This window comes from Lipophrys pholis (assembly GCF_963383615.2).
Source record: "Lipophrys pholis genome assembly, chromosome: 11".
NCBI lineage: Eukaryota > Metazoa > Chordata > Actinopteri > Blenniiformes > Blenniidae > Lipophrys > Lipophrys pholis.
The window spans coordinates 29,553,145-29,571,221 of NC_137631.1; the positions used below are offsets into that span (position 1 = coordinate 29,553,145).

The window sequence follows — 18,077 nt, forward strand, 5'->3', positions numbered from 1 at the left end:
AGTTGATAACCTGCTTCCTGTTAATGCTGATCAGAATCCAGAATGTCCGGGTTAGTTAATCCAGGACACACAGAGATCCTGGATATGTTCAACCAGGTAACAGAGATATCCTGGTGTGTTAAGGTTACAATAGTAGAACAGTAGGACCAGCAATGGGACCAGTAGTGGGACTAGTAGACCAGCAGTAGGACCAGTATTAGAACCAGTAGACCAGCAGTAGGACCAGTAGAACCAGTAGACCAGCAGTAGGACCAGTAGAACCAGGAGAACCAGTAGAACCAGCAGGACCAGTAGAACCAGGAGAACCAGCAGGACCAGCAGTAGATCTTGGTACTTTAGTCCAATGTTTGGTTTCAACGAATCGACTCTGGAATAGAAAAGTTGTGCTGCTTCCGACTTCAAGATCAAGATCAAGGTCAAGGTCAAAGGTCAAGGGTCACTTCTGGTTTTATTTTCGATACAAAAAGTAGAAGAGATAAAAACACATTTTGAACATTTTCTACTCAATAATTTACTGCAGCAGCGCCATGTTCCCGGGGAACACGGGGTCAGACTGGTGTCACTGCCGGGTCACGGCGGTGTCGGGCGGGGTCACGGCGGTGTCGGTGTCGGGCGGGGTCACGGCGGTGTCGGGCGGGGTCACGGCGGTGTCGGGCGGGGTCACGGCGGTGTGGCAGATCTGATAGCAGGGCTGGCTCGCCCCGCCGTCGCCCTCCGCCCGGTACGCCGTCACACACAAGTCGAGCCAGGGACGCTGAGCTGAGGACGGAACCAGGGACAGAAAAGACCTTTGACCTCTGTGTTTAACGCTCTCTCATCTGGTCTCATCCTGACGTACCTGCACTGCCCCCTGGTGGACACAGGGCGTCCAGCGTTTGACGGACGACGTCCTGAGACTTCTGATCGGCCGCTATGCTCTCTGCCGACACGCCGAAGAACGACTCCTGGTGGAAGAACACGGGCGAGTTCAACAAGTGATGTAGAGTCAGGTGATGTAGAGTCTGGTGACGTAGAGTCAGGTGACATAGAGTCATGTAGAGTCAAGCAACGTAGAGTCAGGTAACGTGGAATTAGGTGGAGTAGAGTCAGGTGACACAGAATCAGATGGAGTAGAATTTGGTAGAGTCAGGTGACTTAGAGTCATGTGGAGTAGAATCTGGTCGAGTCAGGTGACATAGAGTCAGGTAGAGTCGGGTGACTCACAGCGTGTTTCCACAGGAAGACCTCCAGCGTGTCGGTGGTGTCCTGCAGTTCCAACTTCAACACCAAGACGAACTGCAGCAGGTAGACGCCCAGAGCTGCACCACAGACATAAAGACATGAAGACATGAAGACCACAGACATGAGGACATAAAGACATGAAGACCACAGACATGAAGACATGAAGACTGCAGACATGACCACAGACATGAAGACATGAGGACATGAAGGCATGGAGACCACAGACAGGAGGACATGAAGACCACAGGCATGAAGACATGAGGACATGAAGACCACAGACATGAAGACAGGAGGACCACAGACATGAAGACCACAGACATGAAGACATGAGGACATGAAGACCACCAGCAGACGGGGATGAGGACTTGAGAATCAGAACAGACTCACCTTCTGCCACCATCTTCTCGTCCAGCAGCTGATCTCCTCCTCCAGGCTCCTTCACCGAGACGTCCGAGCACCGAGGACATCTGCAACACACTGGACCTTACTACCAGGGAGACGACTGGAGGAGGAGGAGGAGGAGGAAGGAGGAGGAGGAGGAGAGAGGAGGAGTAGGGAGGAAGAGCAGGGAGGGGCTGCAGAGAGGAAGAGCAGAGAGGAAGAGCATGGAGGAGGAGGAGACAGGAGGAGCTCTGCTCTGACCCATAGTAGCGCCTCCTCCCTCTGAACAGGAACGGAGCCGTCAGCTCCAGCAGGACCAAACCTCCTCCTGAAGACCGGACCGGGACCAGGTTCTGGTAGCCCTGTGCCAGGAGGCGCGCCTCCTCCAGAGTAGAACCTGCAACACAGAGACGCCCAGTCTGAGGAGCACAGAGTGTCTCCTCCAATCTCTGGAGGAGGAGAGAGGAGGAAGAGGAGGAGAGAGGAGGGGGAGGAGAAAGGAAGAAGAGAGAGGAGGCGAGAGGAAGAGGAGCAGAGAGTTTCTCCTCCAATCTCTGGAGGAGGCAAGAGGAAGAGGACAGAGAGGAGAGGGAGGGGGAGGAGGCGAGAGAGAGGAGGGGGAGGAGAGAGGAAGAAGAGGAGGGGAGAAGAAGAGGAGCAGAGAGTTTCTCCTCCAATCTCTGGAGGAGGAGAGAGGAGGAAGAGGGGGAGGAGAGAGGAGGAAGAGAGAGGAGGGAGAAGAGAGAGGAAGAAGAGAGAGGAGGAGAGAGGAAGAGGAGCAGAGAGTTTCTCCTCCAATCTCTGGAGGAGGCAAGAGGAGGAGGAGGGGGGGGAGGCGAGAGGAAGAGGAGAGAGAGCGGAAGAGGAGAAAGGAAGGGGAGAAAGAGGATGAAGAATTCTCTCACCCTGGAGGAAGATCAGCTCCTTGGTTCTGCCTTCAGACACCAAATCTGCAGGCAGATGAACCTTCACAGTTCGGCTCCTTGCTTCTCCTCCAGGGAGGTGCAGGTCAGCAGGGAGGTGCAGGTCAGCAGGGAGGTGCAGGTCAGCAGGGAGGTGCTGGTCAGCAGGGAGGTGCAGGTCAGCAGGGAGGTGCAGGTCAGCAGGGAGGTGCTGGTCAGCAGGGAGGTGCAGGTCAGCAGGGAGGTGCAGGTCAGCAGGGAGGTGCTGGTCAGCAGGGAGGTGCAGGTCAGCAGGGAGGTGCAGGTCAGCAGGGAGGTGCTGGTCAGCAGGGAGGTGCTGGTCAGCAGGGAGGTGCAGGTCAGCAGGGAGGTGCTGGTCAGCAGGGAGGTGCAGGTCAGCAGGGAGGTGCTGGTCAGCAGGGAGGTGCTGGTCAGCAGGGAGGTGCAGGTCAGCAGGGAGGTGCTGGTCAGCAGGGAGGTGCAGGTCTCCAGACAGCAGCCAGGGAGGAGGACTGCAGGGTTCAGAGTCTCTTGAAGCTTCTGAGAAGATCTGAGCCACAACATCATCGTCTGGGACATCCTGACTGGAAGCAGACAGGAAGTGACCTCTCAGTGAGTGGATGGATGAGTGAGTGAGTGAGTGAGTGAGTGAGTGAGTGAGTGAGTGAGTGAGTGAGTGAGTGAGTGAGTGAGTGAGTGAGCGCTCCTACAGGGTGGTGCAGTGGCTGCAGTAGAGCTGCAGAGCCTGGTGGAGCCTCTGGGGCTGGAAGCTCTTCAGCTGGACTCTGACATGATGGAGTCCGGCTGCAGCGCCGCTCTTCAGCTCCGCCAGCGTCTCCGGCTGCAGACTGTGGCTACAGCGCCGCTCTGGAGGGCAGAAGAAGAAACACTCACTGCAGCTGAACAGCACCATTATTTACCCTCTTCTTTCCTTTTTGAAGAGTAGAATTCTGACGTTCCTCTGAACATGTTTAACATCAATATTAACCAGCGACATCTGGTGGTGAAGTTCTGCACTGCAGCTCCTCAGTGTTCCTCCATTTCAGACACTTAACTTCATTTAAATACAGAGTCTATAAACCACATTACAACCAGGGCCCGCTTGTTCAAAACTGGATTATTTTAACACTGGTTAAACCCTAACCACTGGTTAAACTCTAACCACTGGTTAAATCCTAACCACTGGTTAAACCCTAACCACTGGTTAAACTCTAACCACTGGTTAAACCCTAACCACTGGTTAAACCCTAACCACTGGTTAAATCCTAACCACTGGTTAAACCCTAACCACTGGTTAAACCCTAACCACTGGTTAAACTCTAACCACTGGTTAAACCCTAACCACTGGTTAAATCCTTAAGCCCCCGTTAGCTAACCGACCGTCAATGTTAACAGTGAGGTTAACAACACTCCACCCAAGGCTCCGCCCACTTTCAAGTCTCCGTTCTTCCACATTATGTTTGAAGCATTTCTGGTTATGGAAAATGACGCAGTGGTGGAGGCAGAGCAGCGTTTTTATCTGCTCTATTAAACTACCATCAAACATGACAGACCAGCTGCTACTCTGATTATTATTAATGCTGAATGTTTTCCAGTCTGGATTGGGGTCAGAGCACTGAGACACTGACGTCTACATGAGCAGGGATCTTAGTGCTGCTTTGACCACAACATCCTGCTGGACCCACTGGAACCATGGTTGGAACCTCTGGCTCTGCACTCAGTGGCTTTAAATCCTATTATTATGAATGTGAGCAAATCACTAGTGGGGTTCCTCAGGGCTCCATCCTGGGGCCCTTTTAGTGAACATCTCCGTGCTCCCACTGGCTCAGATCATGGAACATTACAACATCTCTTCTCAGAATGACCAGACCACACTCAGCTCTATATATCAGTGTCAGTGAATGACCACGTCCCCGGATACCGGCTGAGGAAATGTAGAAATGAAGGAGTGATGAGTCAGCACTTTTAACAACTCAACCCAGAGAAAACTCAGCTCATTGTTTTTGTCCCCAAAGAAGAAAGGTTAAAGGTCAGCGCTCATCTTGACTCCAGGTCACTCAGGACATCAAATCAGGCAGAAATCTGGGTGGAGTTCTGGACTCCACCCTGAAATTCTACAGCCACATTCAGACAAGAACCACATCAGCTTCCTACCGTCTGAACAATGTTGAAGAATCAAAGGATTTCTGAGCAACAAGATTCTGAGAAACTTCTTCTGCTTTCATCTTCACTGGAACGGAGTGTTTACACATTACACCATCACACTGAGGGTGGAGCACATTACACCACCACACTGAGGGTGGAGCACATTACACCACCACACTGAGGGTGGAGCACATTACACCATCACACTGAGGGTGGAGCACAATACACCAACACAAAGAGGGTGGAGCACATTACACCATCACACTGAGGGTGGAGCACATTACACCATCACACTGAGGGTGGAGCACAATACACCAACACATTGAGGGTGGAGCACATTACACCACCACACTACTGGTGGATCACATTACACCACCCTGTTTGTGGTGAATCACATTACACCACCACACTACCGGTGGAGCACATTACACCACCCTGTTTGTGGTGGATCACATTACACCACCACATTGAGTGTGGAGAACAATACACCACCACACTGAGGGTGGAGCACATTCATCTCAGATTGACTTGTAGAAGATCAAAGCTCCAGACCTCTGAGGTCATCAGGAAGAGGTTGACTCACTGTTCCCACAGTCAGAAGAAACAAGGTGAAGCAGCTTTTAGTTCCTACCTCCTCACCTGTGGAACAAACTTCCTGAACACCTGAAGACTGCTGACACACTCACTTCTTTTAAATCAGGACTTAAAACATTCCTAGATGCACAGGCTCTAGAATAAAATATAGATTTTACTGACTTAGTAAACTAATCTAAATAAATGTCTTACCTCTTTTATTATACTTTTCCTCATTATTTGTTTTAATGTATTTCTTTCATTTCTTCTAAAGCTTTAATGTATTTCTTTATTCTGTATTTCTTTAATTTCTTTGTAAATCACTGTGAATAGCCTTGTGTTTGAATGCTGCTCTATAAATCTTTTGCCTTGCCTTGCCTTGCCTTACCAGGATATTAAAGTGGAAGATGAAAACTGAGCTGGAGGATCGGAGGCATCATGTTGCCTCATCTTTTTTTAAATTTGACCCGAGAGAACGATCTACGTACAGTGGACTGTACGTAGCCCCGGAGTGGCCATAGGGAAACAAATTCATCACATGAAGGAACGAGAACATTTAATCTCTGGCCCAGAGATTCTTTACTCAAATTAATTACCTGGAGTCATATTGTAGCGACGGCGGAGCCGGTGGTATGCTGTCACACAGTCAGCTGCCAAGAATACAGAATATAGAAATAGTTTTCCATTGTCGTTTTTCCACGATTTTCATTGTAATATAATTGAACCTAACTTCACCTCCAGGTCTTGTGAGGCGTTCTGACCGCAGGCTGAGGTCTGCATGAGGCAGCAGGGGGCGCTCCGCTAGGAGACGCTCCACAGAACTTCTTTCTAATGAAGCCAGACTTCTGGTTCCTCAGGAACTACTAAACAAACTACAAACTACTGTAAATGAAACTTGGAGTTTTTAGAGCTAAAATGAGTCTTTTAATGGCTTCATGTGAAAGAGAACTTTAATCAGAGTGTTTACCTAGGTTACCATGGAAACGGCTGTAGAGCAGCGTTCTATCATTCTACACCTCCATTCCTCCATGTTGAAGCTTTTGATTCAGACACGTCCAGAAATAAAGTGAAAGGAGCAGAAAGTCACTATGGAATGTTGGAATGGTGGAAAATAAAACCCAAACTCATTATTAATGATAAAGAGGAGAGACATGAGAATGAGATCTTCTCTTTCTGGACCAAGGAGAGTTTAACACGTCTGGACTTCACATGTTTAGTTAGAAAACACCAAGATCTAATGTGCTCCGTGGAAACGAGGCTTTTAAAGCTCCAGAACAGCAAATATGACGGGATGGAGGCGACATTGGTGAAGAAATATAATAGGAGGGAAGGAGAGAGTAACTCTGTGTCTCCAGTTATTAATTTGAGGTTTCTAATGATCTAATTCCCATGAATTCTATATATATATATATATATATATATATATATATATATATATATATATATATCATTATTTATAATTATTTTTCCTATGTCCACTCCGGAGCTCCACAGAGGCGTAACTCTTCATTCCAGTATCGACTCTATCAAAGTTCAGTCCTCCACCCTGTCCTTTCTTTGTTCAACTGGTATCATGATGGTCTGGAGGTGGGTTAACTTTAACGTCAAGATAACACCTGGTTAAAGTTAACTCAGTTTTGAACAACAAGATAACACCTGGTTAAAGTTAACTCAGTTTTGAACAACAAGATAACACCTGGTTAAAGTTAACTCAGTTTTGAACAACAAGATAACACCTGGTTAAAGTTAGCCCAGTTTTGAACAACAAGATAACACCTGGTTAAAGTTAACCCAGTTTTGAACAACAAGATAACACCTGGTTAAAGTTAACGGTTGGTTAAAAGATTACCCAGTTTTGAGCAACTTGGCCCTGGACTATTTTAGCTTGAGAGCCCCTGAGTGGTGAAAGTTATAATACTTTTAAAATGCCAGAGAACAGAGAGCACTTATTAACTCTTTTATTAACACACTTCTAAACAAACACATTATTACTTTATTCTATAATTAATTTTTCTCCTCTTGGCACCCTGGCGCCCTCTAATGGTCAGGCGCCACTGGATTTAAAGTTTACACAACTGTTCTGTAAGATTCATAAGTGGTTTTGAAATTTTAATTAATCTGTAACCTGAAACAGCTTTTTTTTTAAAATATACATATATTCAGTGTGTTATCACGCAGGATGACAGGATCAGGAGAAGCAGTCACGAGGCTGTGAGGAACAGAGATGGAGGATGTAGAACTTCTCAGGGATTATTCAAACAGTTGGATGGTTTGTTTTGTGGTTAACCTGCAGTGTTTCTTACCTGTCCAGCTGTCCACGGCGTCACCGTCTAAAAACACACACATCACACCATCAGCAGAGAGCAGACCAATCGGCAGCGAGCAGGAGGCCAGCTTGTGTCTAGAGGTTTGTGGGTTTGAATCCCACAGCTGGCAGGTCACCCCTCCCTGAGCGTGACCCTTGACCCCCAGCAGCGTCCCAGAGAAAGTCCACTTAATGTCTGAATGCAGCGGGTTCAATAGATGTAACTGATCTTATCGCTTTCAGTTGCCTATTTTCTTTTTAGCATTAATTTTTAAAAACTATTTTGAGATTTAAGCTTTTTAACCTATTTTAAGGAGTTTTAAGTCTGAGCGGAAGATTTGGACTTTCTTAGGAGCGAGCTGAAAGCGGAGATAATGAACAGCACCGCTGCACTGAACTGAGATCGACCAAATGAAGATGAACATCAGAGAGGTTGGGGGACGGGGCTCTCAACATCTCAACATGGTCGGAGGAGGTGGAAACTCTCCAAAATACAGTGAGTGACATGAAGAGAGAAATGGTGAAACTTCCAGATAAAGACATGGAAGGAAGAATGAGGAGGTGCAATATAAGAATCATCGGCACCACGGCTGCTCACGGAGGAGCTGGAGCTCAAACTTGGTAGCAAAGGGTCTGCCCCCTACTGGTGGCAATGATTCATGGAGCACGGGCCTCATCCACTGCAGGCCTAAAGGCTTAGAAATGGCGGGCTTCTGACCCGCGGGACCAGAACTGTAATGTTCTCCTGTTTCAATGTTCTATTGTGGACATTTTGACCTTTCCTCAGGAGCTGCTGGATCAGGATCTACTGTGACCTGTCTACCTGCCTCTGACCTGTCTACCTGCATCTGACCTGTCTGTCTGCCTCTGACCTGTCTACCTGCCTCTGACCTCTGACCTGTCTACCTGCCTCTGACCTGTCTACCTGCATCTGACCTGTCTGTCTGCCTCTGACCTGTCTACCTGCCTCTGACCTGTCTACCTGCCTCTGACCTGTCTACCTGCCTCTGATCTCTGACCTGTCTACCTGCCTCTGACCTCTGACCTGTCTACCTGCCTCTGACCTCTGACCTGTCTACCTGCCTCTGACCTGTCTACCTGCCTCTGACCTCTGACCTGTCTACCTGCCTCTGACCTGTCTCTCTCTGCTCCGCCGGGTGTGATTATATGTTCCATACAATAATTGTTGTACCCAGTGACTCAAGTGAAAGGGAATGAAATATTTTCCCTGAAGGAGAGGATGGAGGGACAAGTCCAGCTGGGCTCGGTGAGGAGAAGTTATTGTCCTGAGGAATGAGGTCATGCCCGGTATTATCTGTGTAGGCGGAGCCTCACACGCGTCATCATGGACCATCCGCCGTAAAGGCGTGAATAGAGGCATGGCGGGGGCGTGACATCCCACACAATGCGTGTTGTCCCTGGGCGCTCTCCTTCAGAGAACAGAAGCTCTATGCATAACATTTCAGCATTAATTAAAGCTCCAGACAGAATGAAGTAAAACAATACTACAAAAATAATACCAGAGTATTTCACGGTCATGTTTTTCCTCCCCCCTGAAACAATCTATTCCAGAGCGGTTAGCATCTGAGCATGCTAATGAGCATAGCAGGGTGCCTCGGCTCTGCAGCGGCGTCATAAAGAATTAGATTAAATTGATAAATGATGAACATTCATACCCAGAAACTCGGGCGGCGTACACCAAACCTCCAGCAGATCCGAGTCATTGTCCTCGAACGGCTCGTCCTCGTGGCGCTCGGAGAAAGTTTCAATGACTCTAGGAACAAGAAGAGAACCGAGGAGCACAAACAGAATCTATCAAATGCTCCCGTCAACACTTCCTGAGGCGTTCTGTGGACGGCGTTTGTCTGACTTGATTCCATGAACCACTGAAACGTCGAGATGACAACGTTCCAGGACGTGTGGACACGAGGTGGAAGATCCACTGTTTGTTGGCAGATTCTAATCTCTGGTGGCCACAGCGGGTTGGAGGAGACGCTGCAGCTTCCCCCTGATCGAACTTCATCTACGTGGCCAACTTAACCGATTCCTAACATCACCCGAGGCGAGGTAACAGGAAGTGGAGTGAAGGAACCCTTAGACCGGGGCTCTGCAGCCTTTATCACTAAAAGAGCCGTTTTCACTATTTTTCACAATAAAATTTGTCTGGAGCTGCAAAACATGTGCATTGTGAAAACTGAAAAGGAAAACAGGCGTTTCAGCTGTACGAGCTATTTTTATCTTTTACCTCCCCCTTATTTCTTCCCTTCTTTCTTCTTTTCTTTACTTATTATCCTTTTTTCTTTTGCTGAACAAAACAAACAAACAAACAAACAAACAAACAAAACTTTGTTTCCCAATTTGAATTAGAAATGTTGCTATTTTAACAATTAACAGCTTTTCTGGCTGTTTTAGCTGTTTTACTTCATTTCAGTTTTTATTCAGGAGATTAGATCAGTGTGGAACGCAAATAAAATAAAAATGTAGGCAAAATGTCCATTTACAAAAAAATGTTGTAGAAAAGTCGGGGAGCTGCTACAGGGGGCGCTGAAGAGCAGCATGTCCCATATACAGCTGAACGTAATAATACAGCAGAAGGCTCTTTGCTGTTGCAGCTGAAACAAGACAAGAGTCAAGCAGGAGGAAGTGTTTTGCTTCATCGTCAACAAACCCAGATGGAAATTCAATGGGACTGGTTAGTGCACTACCAGTCTGACGCTGCTGTACCTCTGCAGCTGCTGCACGTCGGCGCTGTTCGGGGTCAGAACCCGGATCCCTCGGCCGTACGACGTTCCTCCGTGCAGGTGAAAGGTCAGCTGATCCGCCGCCTCGGACTGGCTGGCGGTCAGGTGGGGAACCTTACTGGACCCCTGGATGGCTCGCAGGTTGTAGATCCTCAGGAAGTCCCCGGGCTGGGGGAACAAGGCAGCTCAGTGAGACCAAACACACCAGCACACAGATTCACCAAACCTTTCCTCCAACCAGACAGTCCAAGGTCCAGCCTGCGGGAGCTGCGTTCAGAGGGTGGATCTACAGGTACTGCACTGCCACTTCTAAACTTTGACCGTTGAGCTCAGACTCCCAAACGTCTGCAGAATCAGGATCACAATCTTGTCCCCATGTCATGGAGGAGAGTTCCTCCCATTAAAGGAGACATATCATGCTTTTAAATCCTTCCTTTTTACATATAAATCATGCAGTTGTGGTCTATACAACGCGAAACTGCAATGCTTGGGTCTGAATTCCTCATTATTAGAGCTCCACAGGCCCCTTTTCAACCCCTTTTCTGATGTGCTTCTGAGAGCAACTCGTTTTGGGGCGGTCTCTTCAAATGCAAATGAGACACTTCATACCCCGCCTCCTCTCCAGGTTGCAGAGGTGACACTCGGTTCAACGTCACCCTGTTCGGCCATCTTTGTAGTTTGATAGAACAGATACAATTATCTAGCGGCGCAGAAACTTTATATTCACACATTATTTACAAAATGTCAACAAGGGAAGATTTGTCCATCCAGCCATACATGTTGGAGCCAGAGTCGGACCCGGCGGAGCCAGATGAAAATGACCATGATGCACCTTCAGAACAACGTCTTCATATGGATGTAACGCAATGGTGTGTTACTATATTTACACTAACTTCTCCATCCATGCCCACTACTACAATACTGCCTGTATTACAACGACTATTTAACACAGAAGTTACATTCTAATCTAAAACGAGCACACAGCGCTAACATATGAAGACGGTGCAACTGCTAATGCTAACAAAACAATGACAGGGACGTCTTATCATCACACTTTTTAGCGTTATATACAGCTTACCGAAGTGCTCTGTTCGTCGTCTCCATAGATAGAAGGAACTGACCGCTCAATCAGACCAAGTCTTTCGGCAAATCCTTCTTTATACTGGCGGAGGTTGCTGAAGCAGTCGTCCTTAAAGTGCTTCGCGCACACAAAAATGACCTTACCCACAGATGTGGGTACATTTCTGTGAAAAATAAAACTCAACCAGGCACTTCGAAAAGGTTCTGATGCTGGGAGACGGTGTAACGAAGCTTGTGGGTTACTACATCCAACAACCGAACATTTCCACTTATCCTCTCGTAACTTCGGTTGGACTACAAAATCGCAGCGAGAAACAAAAATGACGGATTGCTCGAAATGTCGATGTCCTAATTTGGCAGTTCCGCTGAGAATACTGTGACGTCATTGTTCAAAAAACGTAATAGAGAATAGAAAAATCGAAACCGATCGCAAAATATGACCAAAACAGAATATAAAGATATCAACGGAGCACCTGAAGAGACTACTTTGAACTTTTCTGTACTTCTAAACACTCTAAATATACAACAACATGCATTTAAGGGCTAAAAAAGTGGATTTAGCATGATATGTCCCCTTTAAATAGAGAATCCTGTTTCCAGTTCAGAGAGAGGATTTGAAGGCTGCTGATTGGACTGGCCAGCAGAGGGCGGCATTGCACCAGACTTGCAGTCAGGCGGTGGCGAGTCAGAGCCTGGTGGGAGGAGTTGGTTCTGAGCGCTTGTCATGTTGATCTTTTTTCTACAAGGCATTCTGTTTTGTCAGGCTGATTCCAGCACATTTGGAGGAAATGCTCTGCATTCTGAGCATCCCAAAGCCAAACCACTCACATTTCCAGCTCTGGTCTGAGAGAGCTGCAGTAACAGGACGGGCGGACGTCTAAAACACTGAAAACCACAAAAACAAGGATCAGAAGGAAAGATCATTAACCATCACGAAGCTGAACTCTCGACTCTCAGACAAGAACCATCCGCTATCATTTGGTAACAACAGAACCAGAACCAGAACCAGAACCATGCCTGTGTGACACTCGGAGCAGGATCTCCTCTCCCTAAACCCTGCAGAGGTCATCTGATTGGTTATATTGATCCTGGTTCCCGTCGAGATAAAAGGAGAAACTTTCCTTTTCCTTCAGTTTCGTCAGTTAATCTGCAGCAGCAGCTCAAACAAGCAGTTTAGAACTGGATTATCAAGATCATATGAATCCAGCCGAGGCGGGAAGTAAGCACTGAGAGCAAACAGGAAGTATTTACGTTTGCGGCGCCCCAGACTCTGGTCGGGTTTGGTTCCGTCCCTGGGGACTCCCAGGTGGAGCTGGATAAGACAAGAAAACAGTCTGCTGGTGTTTTCTCTCAGTTTAGCAGCTTTGTGTTTGGAACCCGGCGTAGAGAGAGCTGGAGGGCGGAGCCTGCTGGGCGCCGCTCTCTTTCTCTTCCTTTGTTTGTCATCGAGGTGTAAAGAAATGATGTGTTTACCTGAATTGATGGAGAGAATGTGAAAACAGGGAGAGAAAAGCCTGTCGTCTGGATATTATGATGTGATCATGACCAAGTCCAGGACTGGAGGAGGAAACAGACTGGGACCTGCCTGAAGCCCAGCAACAAACCAGAAACGCTCCACGCAAGTTACTCCAGTATGAATGGTTAACAAGAGTTTCTATAAACTCCTCATACCTCCAGGACTAATCTGATGCGAGAGCTAAATGCCAAGATAATAAAGGAACTCTTCTTCACTGTTTATGCGAACGTTCAAAGATGAAAAGACTTTGGAGTAAAGTCATTAAATGTATGTCTGTGATATTTAACATCAAGATTCCTCTTAGTGCCAAACGCTGTATACTGAGAGTACACCCCACAGACTGTAGGACAGTGTTGGACTTTGAACGGCTGCAGGCAGGAGAGCAATCTCCTGGAACCGCAGGAGCATGAAGCTCCTTCTATCAAAGAAAATACAGATAAAGGAACCTTCAGACTGGGTTAAATCACAATGGTTTGTATTGGAGAGACTGACTCACATTACCAAAGGAGACATGGAGGAATTTCTATAACTACGGGAGCCGTATATGAACGTTCTAATATCTGGAATATAGAGACGTTCAAACGATGATCGTTTTCTTTCTTCTCATTACGACTGTAATGCATTTCAGACCTCGACCTTCACTGGTGCTGGTCTGAGTCCGTCCACCCCTCAATAACGTTTTATGGCTACAGAAACCAAGTTATCATGCAGAAAGGCAGTATAAAGAGTAGGGACGTCCCGATCACACTTTTTGCCCCCCGATACAGATCTGATTTTTCAGAATTGAGTATCGGCCGATACCGATACTTTCCCGATCCGATACTCACATTACTATTGCAAATATACTCAATGGTGTATTTTTGGAGCGACTAAGACGTCTGAAGCTAAAAGTACTATTAGCAGAAGCTTTGTTTACCTAGAAATTATTGTAAAACTCACTTATTGAATCAAAATTCTTCTCAGAACGACTTAAGAACTTATTTAAACTTTATTCAGTCAGAACAACAAAAACCCAGTTACACTCTGCAGTCTTGTATCTCTTATGTATGTGAACTTAAACAGCTTCACCTGCATTTTGTGGCAAATAAAAAACAATAAAAATGAAACCCAGAGAATCAGTTTGACATATAAAGTATAAAAAACTACAACATAAACAGTATTCAGTCAAACCAATCAGAAGAACCCAGTTCCACTTCAAAGTGTCTTTGGCTGGTTGGGTTGAAAATAAGTCCTAAAAAAGTGCAAATACAATAATAAAAATAAAGAAATAAATCTTAAACATAAAAGCTCTCAGGCTCCAAAGTAACTTCTTTGTGTATTAAATTCCAGTTTACCTTAAAGCAGTATGAGAGGTTTGACCTGAATGTCACTAAACATTTACATTTCAATGTGAAGTATAAAACTTAATTCCACTTCAAAGTGGTAAAACCTGTTTGACTAGAGTACTCTGAACATAGTACTCTCAAAAACTTAATCAGAATATCCCAGTCTCCCTTCAAACTAGAGGAACCTTCTGGGTTCTTGTTTCACCATATCGCTCCCCTGTGGGGACTGAGCCTTTATTTTAAATCCTTTATTTTAAATCCTTTATTTTAAAATCCTTTATTTTAAATCCTTTATTTTAAAATCCTTTATTTTAAATCCTTTATTTTAAAGCCGCACTGAGTTTGCTGCTTCGGTGCTGCTTTTTCTTTATTTGTTGTTGTAAACTGAGGAACATCCACATGATGAAAAACCGATCTTTGTCCTCCCTGTCCTTCTACCAGACCTCCGTCCACCCCTCCCTATGAACACGGCTCAACACGAGGCTTCAGGGCATGTAGTACACATGCCAGGCCTTTAGGGGCGCTGTGACTCACCAAACACAATAAAAACACAGAAGAAGACAGACCACATAGAAATTTAGAAGTAGACCTCTTCACATAAACACATAAACCACTATATATAACTCTAGTTTTATAGGTCTATGGCCCCGCTCCGCCTGCTTCTAGCTTCTGCAGCTCCACCCGAGCTTCTAGTCCCTGATTGTTCTGGTTATTAGGTGACGTAGTGGACGTCACCTCACCCCTCCTCTCCGCGGTGGGGGAGGAGGGGTGCCATTACGGATGATCTTCTTGCTGAGCGTCCTCCACCGCATGTTTACTTTTTAGATGTCTTATCAGATTAGTTGTGTTAAATGAAGCTCTGGTGCTCCACCTCTCGGGACTGTGGTGAAGCTCTGGTGCTCCACCTCTCGGGACTGAGGTGAAGCTCTGGTGCTCCACCTCTCGGGACTGTGGTGAAGCTCTGGTGCTCCACCTCTCAGGCCTGTGGTGAAGCTCTGGTGCTCCACCTCTCAGGACTGGTTTGGTTATCCACCTTAAACTCCCTCCAGACTGCTGGTTGATCCTCTCAGTGGCTTCAGGCTGCTCACCTCAGTTTACGGCAGGGGGCACACGGGGCTGCTTTACGGCAGCTGACGTTTTTTTTTTTTAGATCGGCGGGGTGATCGGTTGGATTTGCAGATTCCCGATCAGTCACAAATCACCAATATCGACCCCGATCCGATATCTACCCATCTGATCGGGACGTCCATAACAAAGAGCCTTTGCATTACAGATAAATACTCGTGTAGCCAGAATAAATACCTTTATGACCAGTGGGGGACCTGGCTGGTTTTCTGTCCTGGGGCGAAGACCCTTATGATGATGAAAGAGTTCAGGCTGTCCTGCTGCTGCATAAAGAAGCGGCTGCTGTTGATCTAGTTGATCTAGTTCATTATTCTTTTTTTTTTCAATATGTTGCTGCGAGCTTTGGAGTTACGTGATGCACCTGAACGCGTCACCCAGTATCAGCAGCATGAAGCTTGTTAACCCTTAAAAAGCCGAGTCGTCCTCCGCAGGGTTCAAAACAAGTAAAGAAATAAAGTAGCAGCTCGTCATCAGGAAAGTACTGAAACCATAGGAAGATGAAGTATTAATGGTGGAGACAGAGTCTGAGGTGGAGCTGCTGTCTTCTACTTGTTTTTGTCGTGATGCTCCACATGTTGATGACATAGGAGGTGGAGCCACTCTGGGGGCTGCTGTTGCCAGATCGGCTGTTTTCCTCCTCCATGTTAAGACCCGTTTACAGTGAGTCTTACTGGGTTTTCACTGGAAGGCTCAGGAATCTGGCAACTCTCTGAAACAACATTAAACTGAGAGAGCTGCTCACTAACGCCAGAGTGAGAGCCGCTCACTAACACCAGAGTGAGCGCCGCTCACTAACACCAGAGTGAGCGCCGCTCACAGTGACGTCTTTGGTTAAAGAAACATTCTCCAGCCTGGAAAACTGATCCAGCTCATTTTTAATTATTGTGCAATTCATCGATTTATTGATTATGGCGACAGGCCTGTCCCTGACGGCCCGCCACTAACTGCTTATATACTGTACATGTACATATGTCTGTGTCATTAGTGCGGATAGATCTGAGGCCTGTGCTACGAAGCTGGATTTTCTCTTATCTAGATAACTTCAGGATTAACTCCGGGTTTCGATACTACGACTCTCGCTCACTTCCCACAGGGATAAATCACCTGGTAACTGATGCTGAAAGTCTAACCTGCTCTGGAGCAGGTTATGTTCTGGATAAGAGGTCAGAGCTCCGCCTCCTGACCAATCAGATCTCTTGGAAAATGCCCCGCCCATTCCTAAATGATGGTGATTGGTGGGCAGGTTCAGCTCTGAGCTGCAGCAGAGATGAGAAATTAATTTAAAGATCTTTTTGACATAATAAAATAAATCCTGGTCTCTGAGGCTCTGAAGGAGGTTTTTGTTCTTGACTTGTTCCAGGTCTGTTTATCTGGAATAATGAGGTTCATGATCACAGAACTACTCCTGTCGTCACGGTGATGAATTAATATTCCAACACAAAACAAAACAGAAACTCGGCCTCAAAACAACTGGATGGAGAATATAAAGAAAAAGATCAGTGAGGAAGTTCAGCCCGACACGTTTCTGCTGGAATAAAATTTAATTGATTGATCAGCAGACGTGCTGTTTGTTCATATCGCTGATAAATTAATCTGCTCTAATCTCACCAAGTCAGGAAGGTTCTGGTTCTGGCTGCAGCAGCAGTGTTGCTTTGAGCTGCTGGATGGGTTGGAATTCTTCATAATCTCAGAGATTAACTGCTCCTTCAGAAATCTGTAAACTGCTCTGCAGAGTGTCTCTCTGTGTCTGATTGGTCAGACGCTACAAGCTCCGCCCCTTTCACATGAACCTCACACCTGGTCTGGGTTGAACCAGAGAGTTGAGAACCTGCTTGGTAGGAACGGTGATCAGGATCAGTCACATCTCGATAAGTCAAACCAGGAAACATCCTGGATATGTTGATCAGGGTTCATAGTACAGTTATATGTGTGTATGTGAGTGTGTATTACAGTATATTATTGCCACTTAGTTCATGTAATAAGTTTACAACTTTGTTTGTAGAAATATTCAAATTCTCAAAATGGTGGACCTGCACTCTAACAAAACCCAGACTTATGTTAGATGTGTATTAATTAATTCAATAATTAATGTTTTTATTATTTTGCTGATCCTGGAGAGAAACAGTTTCACACAAAGCTAAAAGGACGTTATAACAATAGTCTTTGAATTTAAATAGAGTCTCTGAGTGTTGAGTCGACATTAATTCTGTGGTTTTCCCTGAAAAAATATCCATTACAAGCTTCAGTCTTCAGAAGAAAAACAATGTGATTAATCACAATTAATCAGTTAATTTATTTTAATTGACAGCAGTAATATATATATATATATACATATATGGTCATAAAGGTTGCAGAGCCGTGCTGCAGCTGAATGAATGTTTATTTTCACATAATTTGGTGAGAATTTCAGGGAGCCGCTGCAGGGGGCGCTGAAGAGCCGCGGGTTGTTGACCTCTGCATTAATCACATCAGTCATCTGAGACCGCAGCAGCGGTAAGATGTGAGCATTAGCATTAGCATGAGCAGGGGGGCTCTCGGGGGCTAAAGGACCGTCACGCCTGCCGGACAGTAAAATGGCCGCCCGCAGCTTCCCCTCGCAATCAAGCCACTTCCTGTTTTGGAGAGGGCGGAGTGATGGAGCGCGGCGGCCTGCGGCGGCGTCTCTAAGTACTTGATCTGTGTGAAGAAGTAAAACACTCCACCGGGCGCTGATCGGCCGGCAGCCGCCGCTGTCTCGTGGCGTTAGCGCCGCTCGGCTGCACG

At 46.4% G+C, this 18,077-nt stretch overlaps 1 protein-coding gene across 1 annotated transcript in view; it reads right to left on the bottom strand.

Moving 5' to 3' along the window:
* Positions 1 to 424: 424 nt before the first annotated feature.
* pot1 (protection of telomeres 1 homolog) overlaps positions 425 to 18,077 on the bottom strand; it is a 61,534-nt gene continuing 43,881 nt past the window's right edge. Inside the window, exons 11-20 of the mRNA XM_080474633.1 lie at positions 10,252 to 10,436; positions 9,204 to 9,301; positions 7,526 to 7,552; positions 3,215 to 3,371; positions 2,508 to 3,088; positions 1,864 to 1,999; positions 1,609 to 1,688; positions 1,204 to 1,298; positions 839 to 944; positions 425 to 759 (exon numbers count right to left, since the gene is read on the bottom strand). Of these exons, the coding sequence (XP_080330759.1) occupies positions 560 to 759; positions 839 to 944; positions 1,204 to 1,298; positions 1,609 to 1,688; positions 1,864 to 1,999; positions 2,508 to 3,088; positions 3,215 to 3,371; positions 7,526 to 7,552; positions 9,204 to 9,301; positions 10,252 to 10,436 (1,665 nt within the window). The 3' untranslated portion in view covers positions 425 to 559. The remainder of the gene's footprint in view (positions 760 to 838; positions 945 to 1,203; positions 1,299 to 1,608; positions 1,689 to 1,863; positions 2,000 to 2,507; positions 3,089 to 3,214; positions 3,372 to 7,525; positions 7,553 to 9,203; positions 9,302 to 10,251; positions 10,437 to 18,077) is intronic.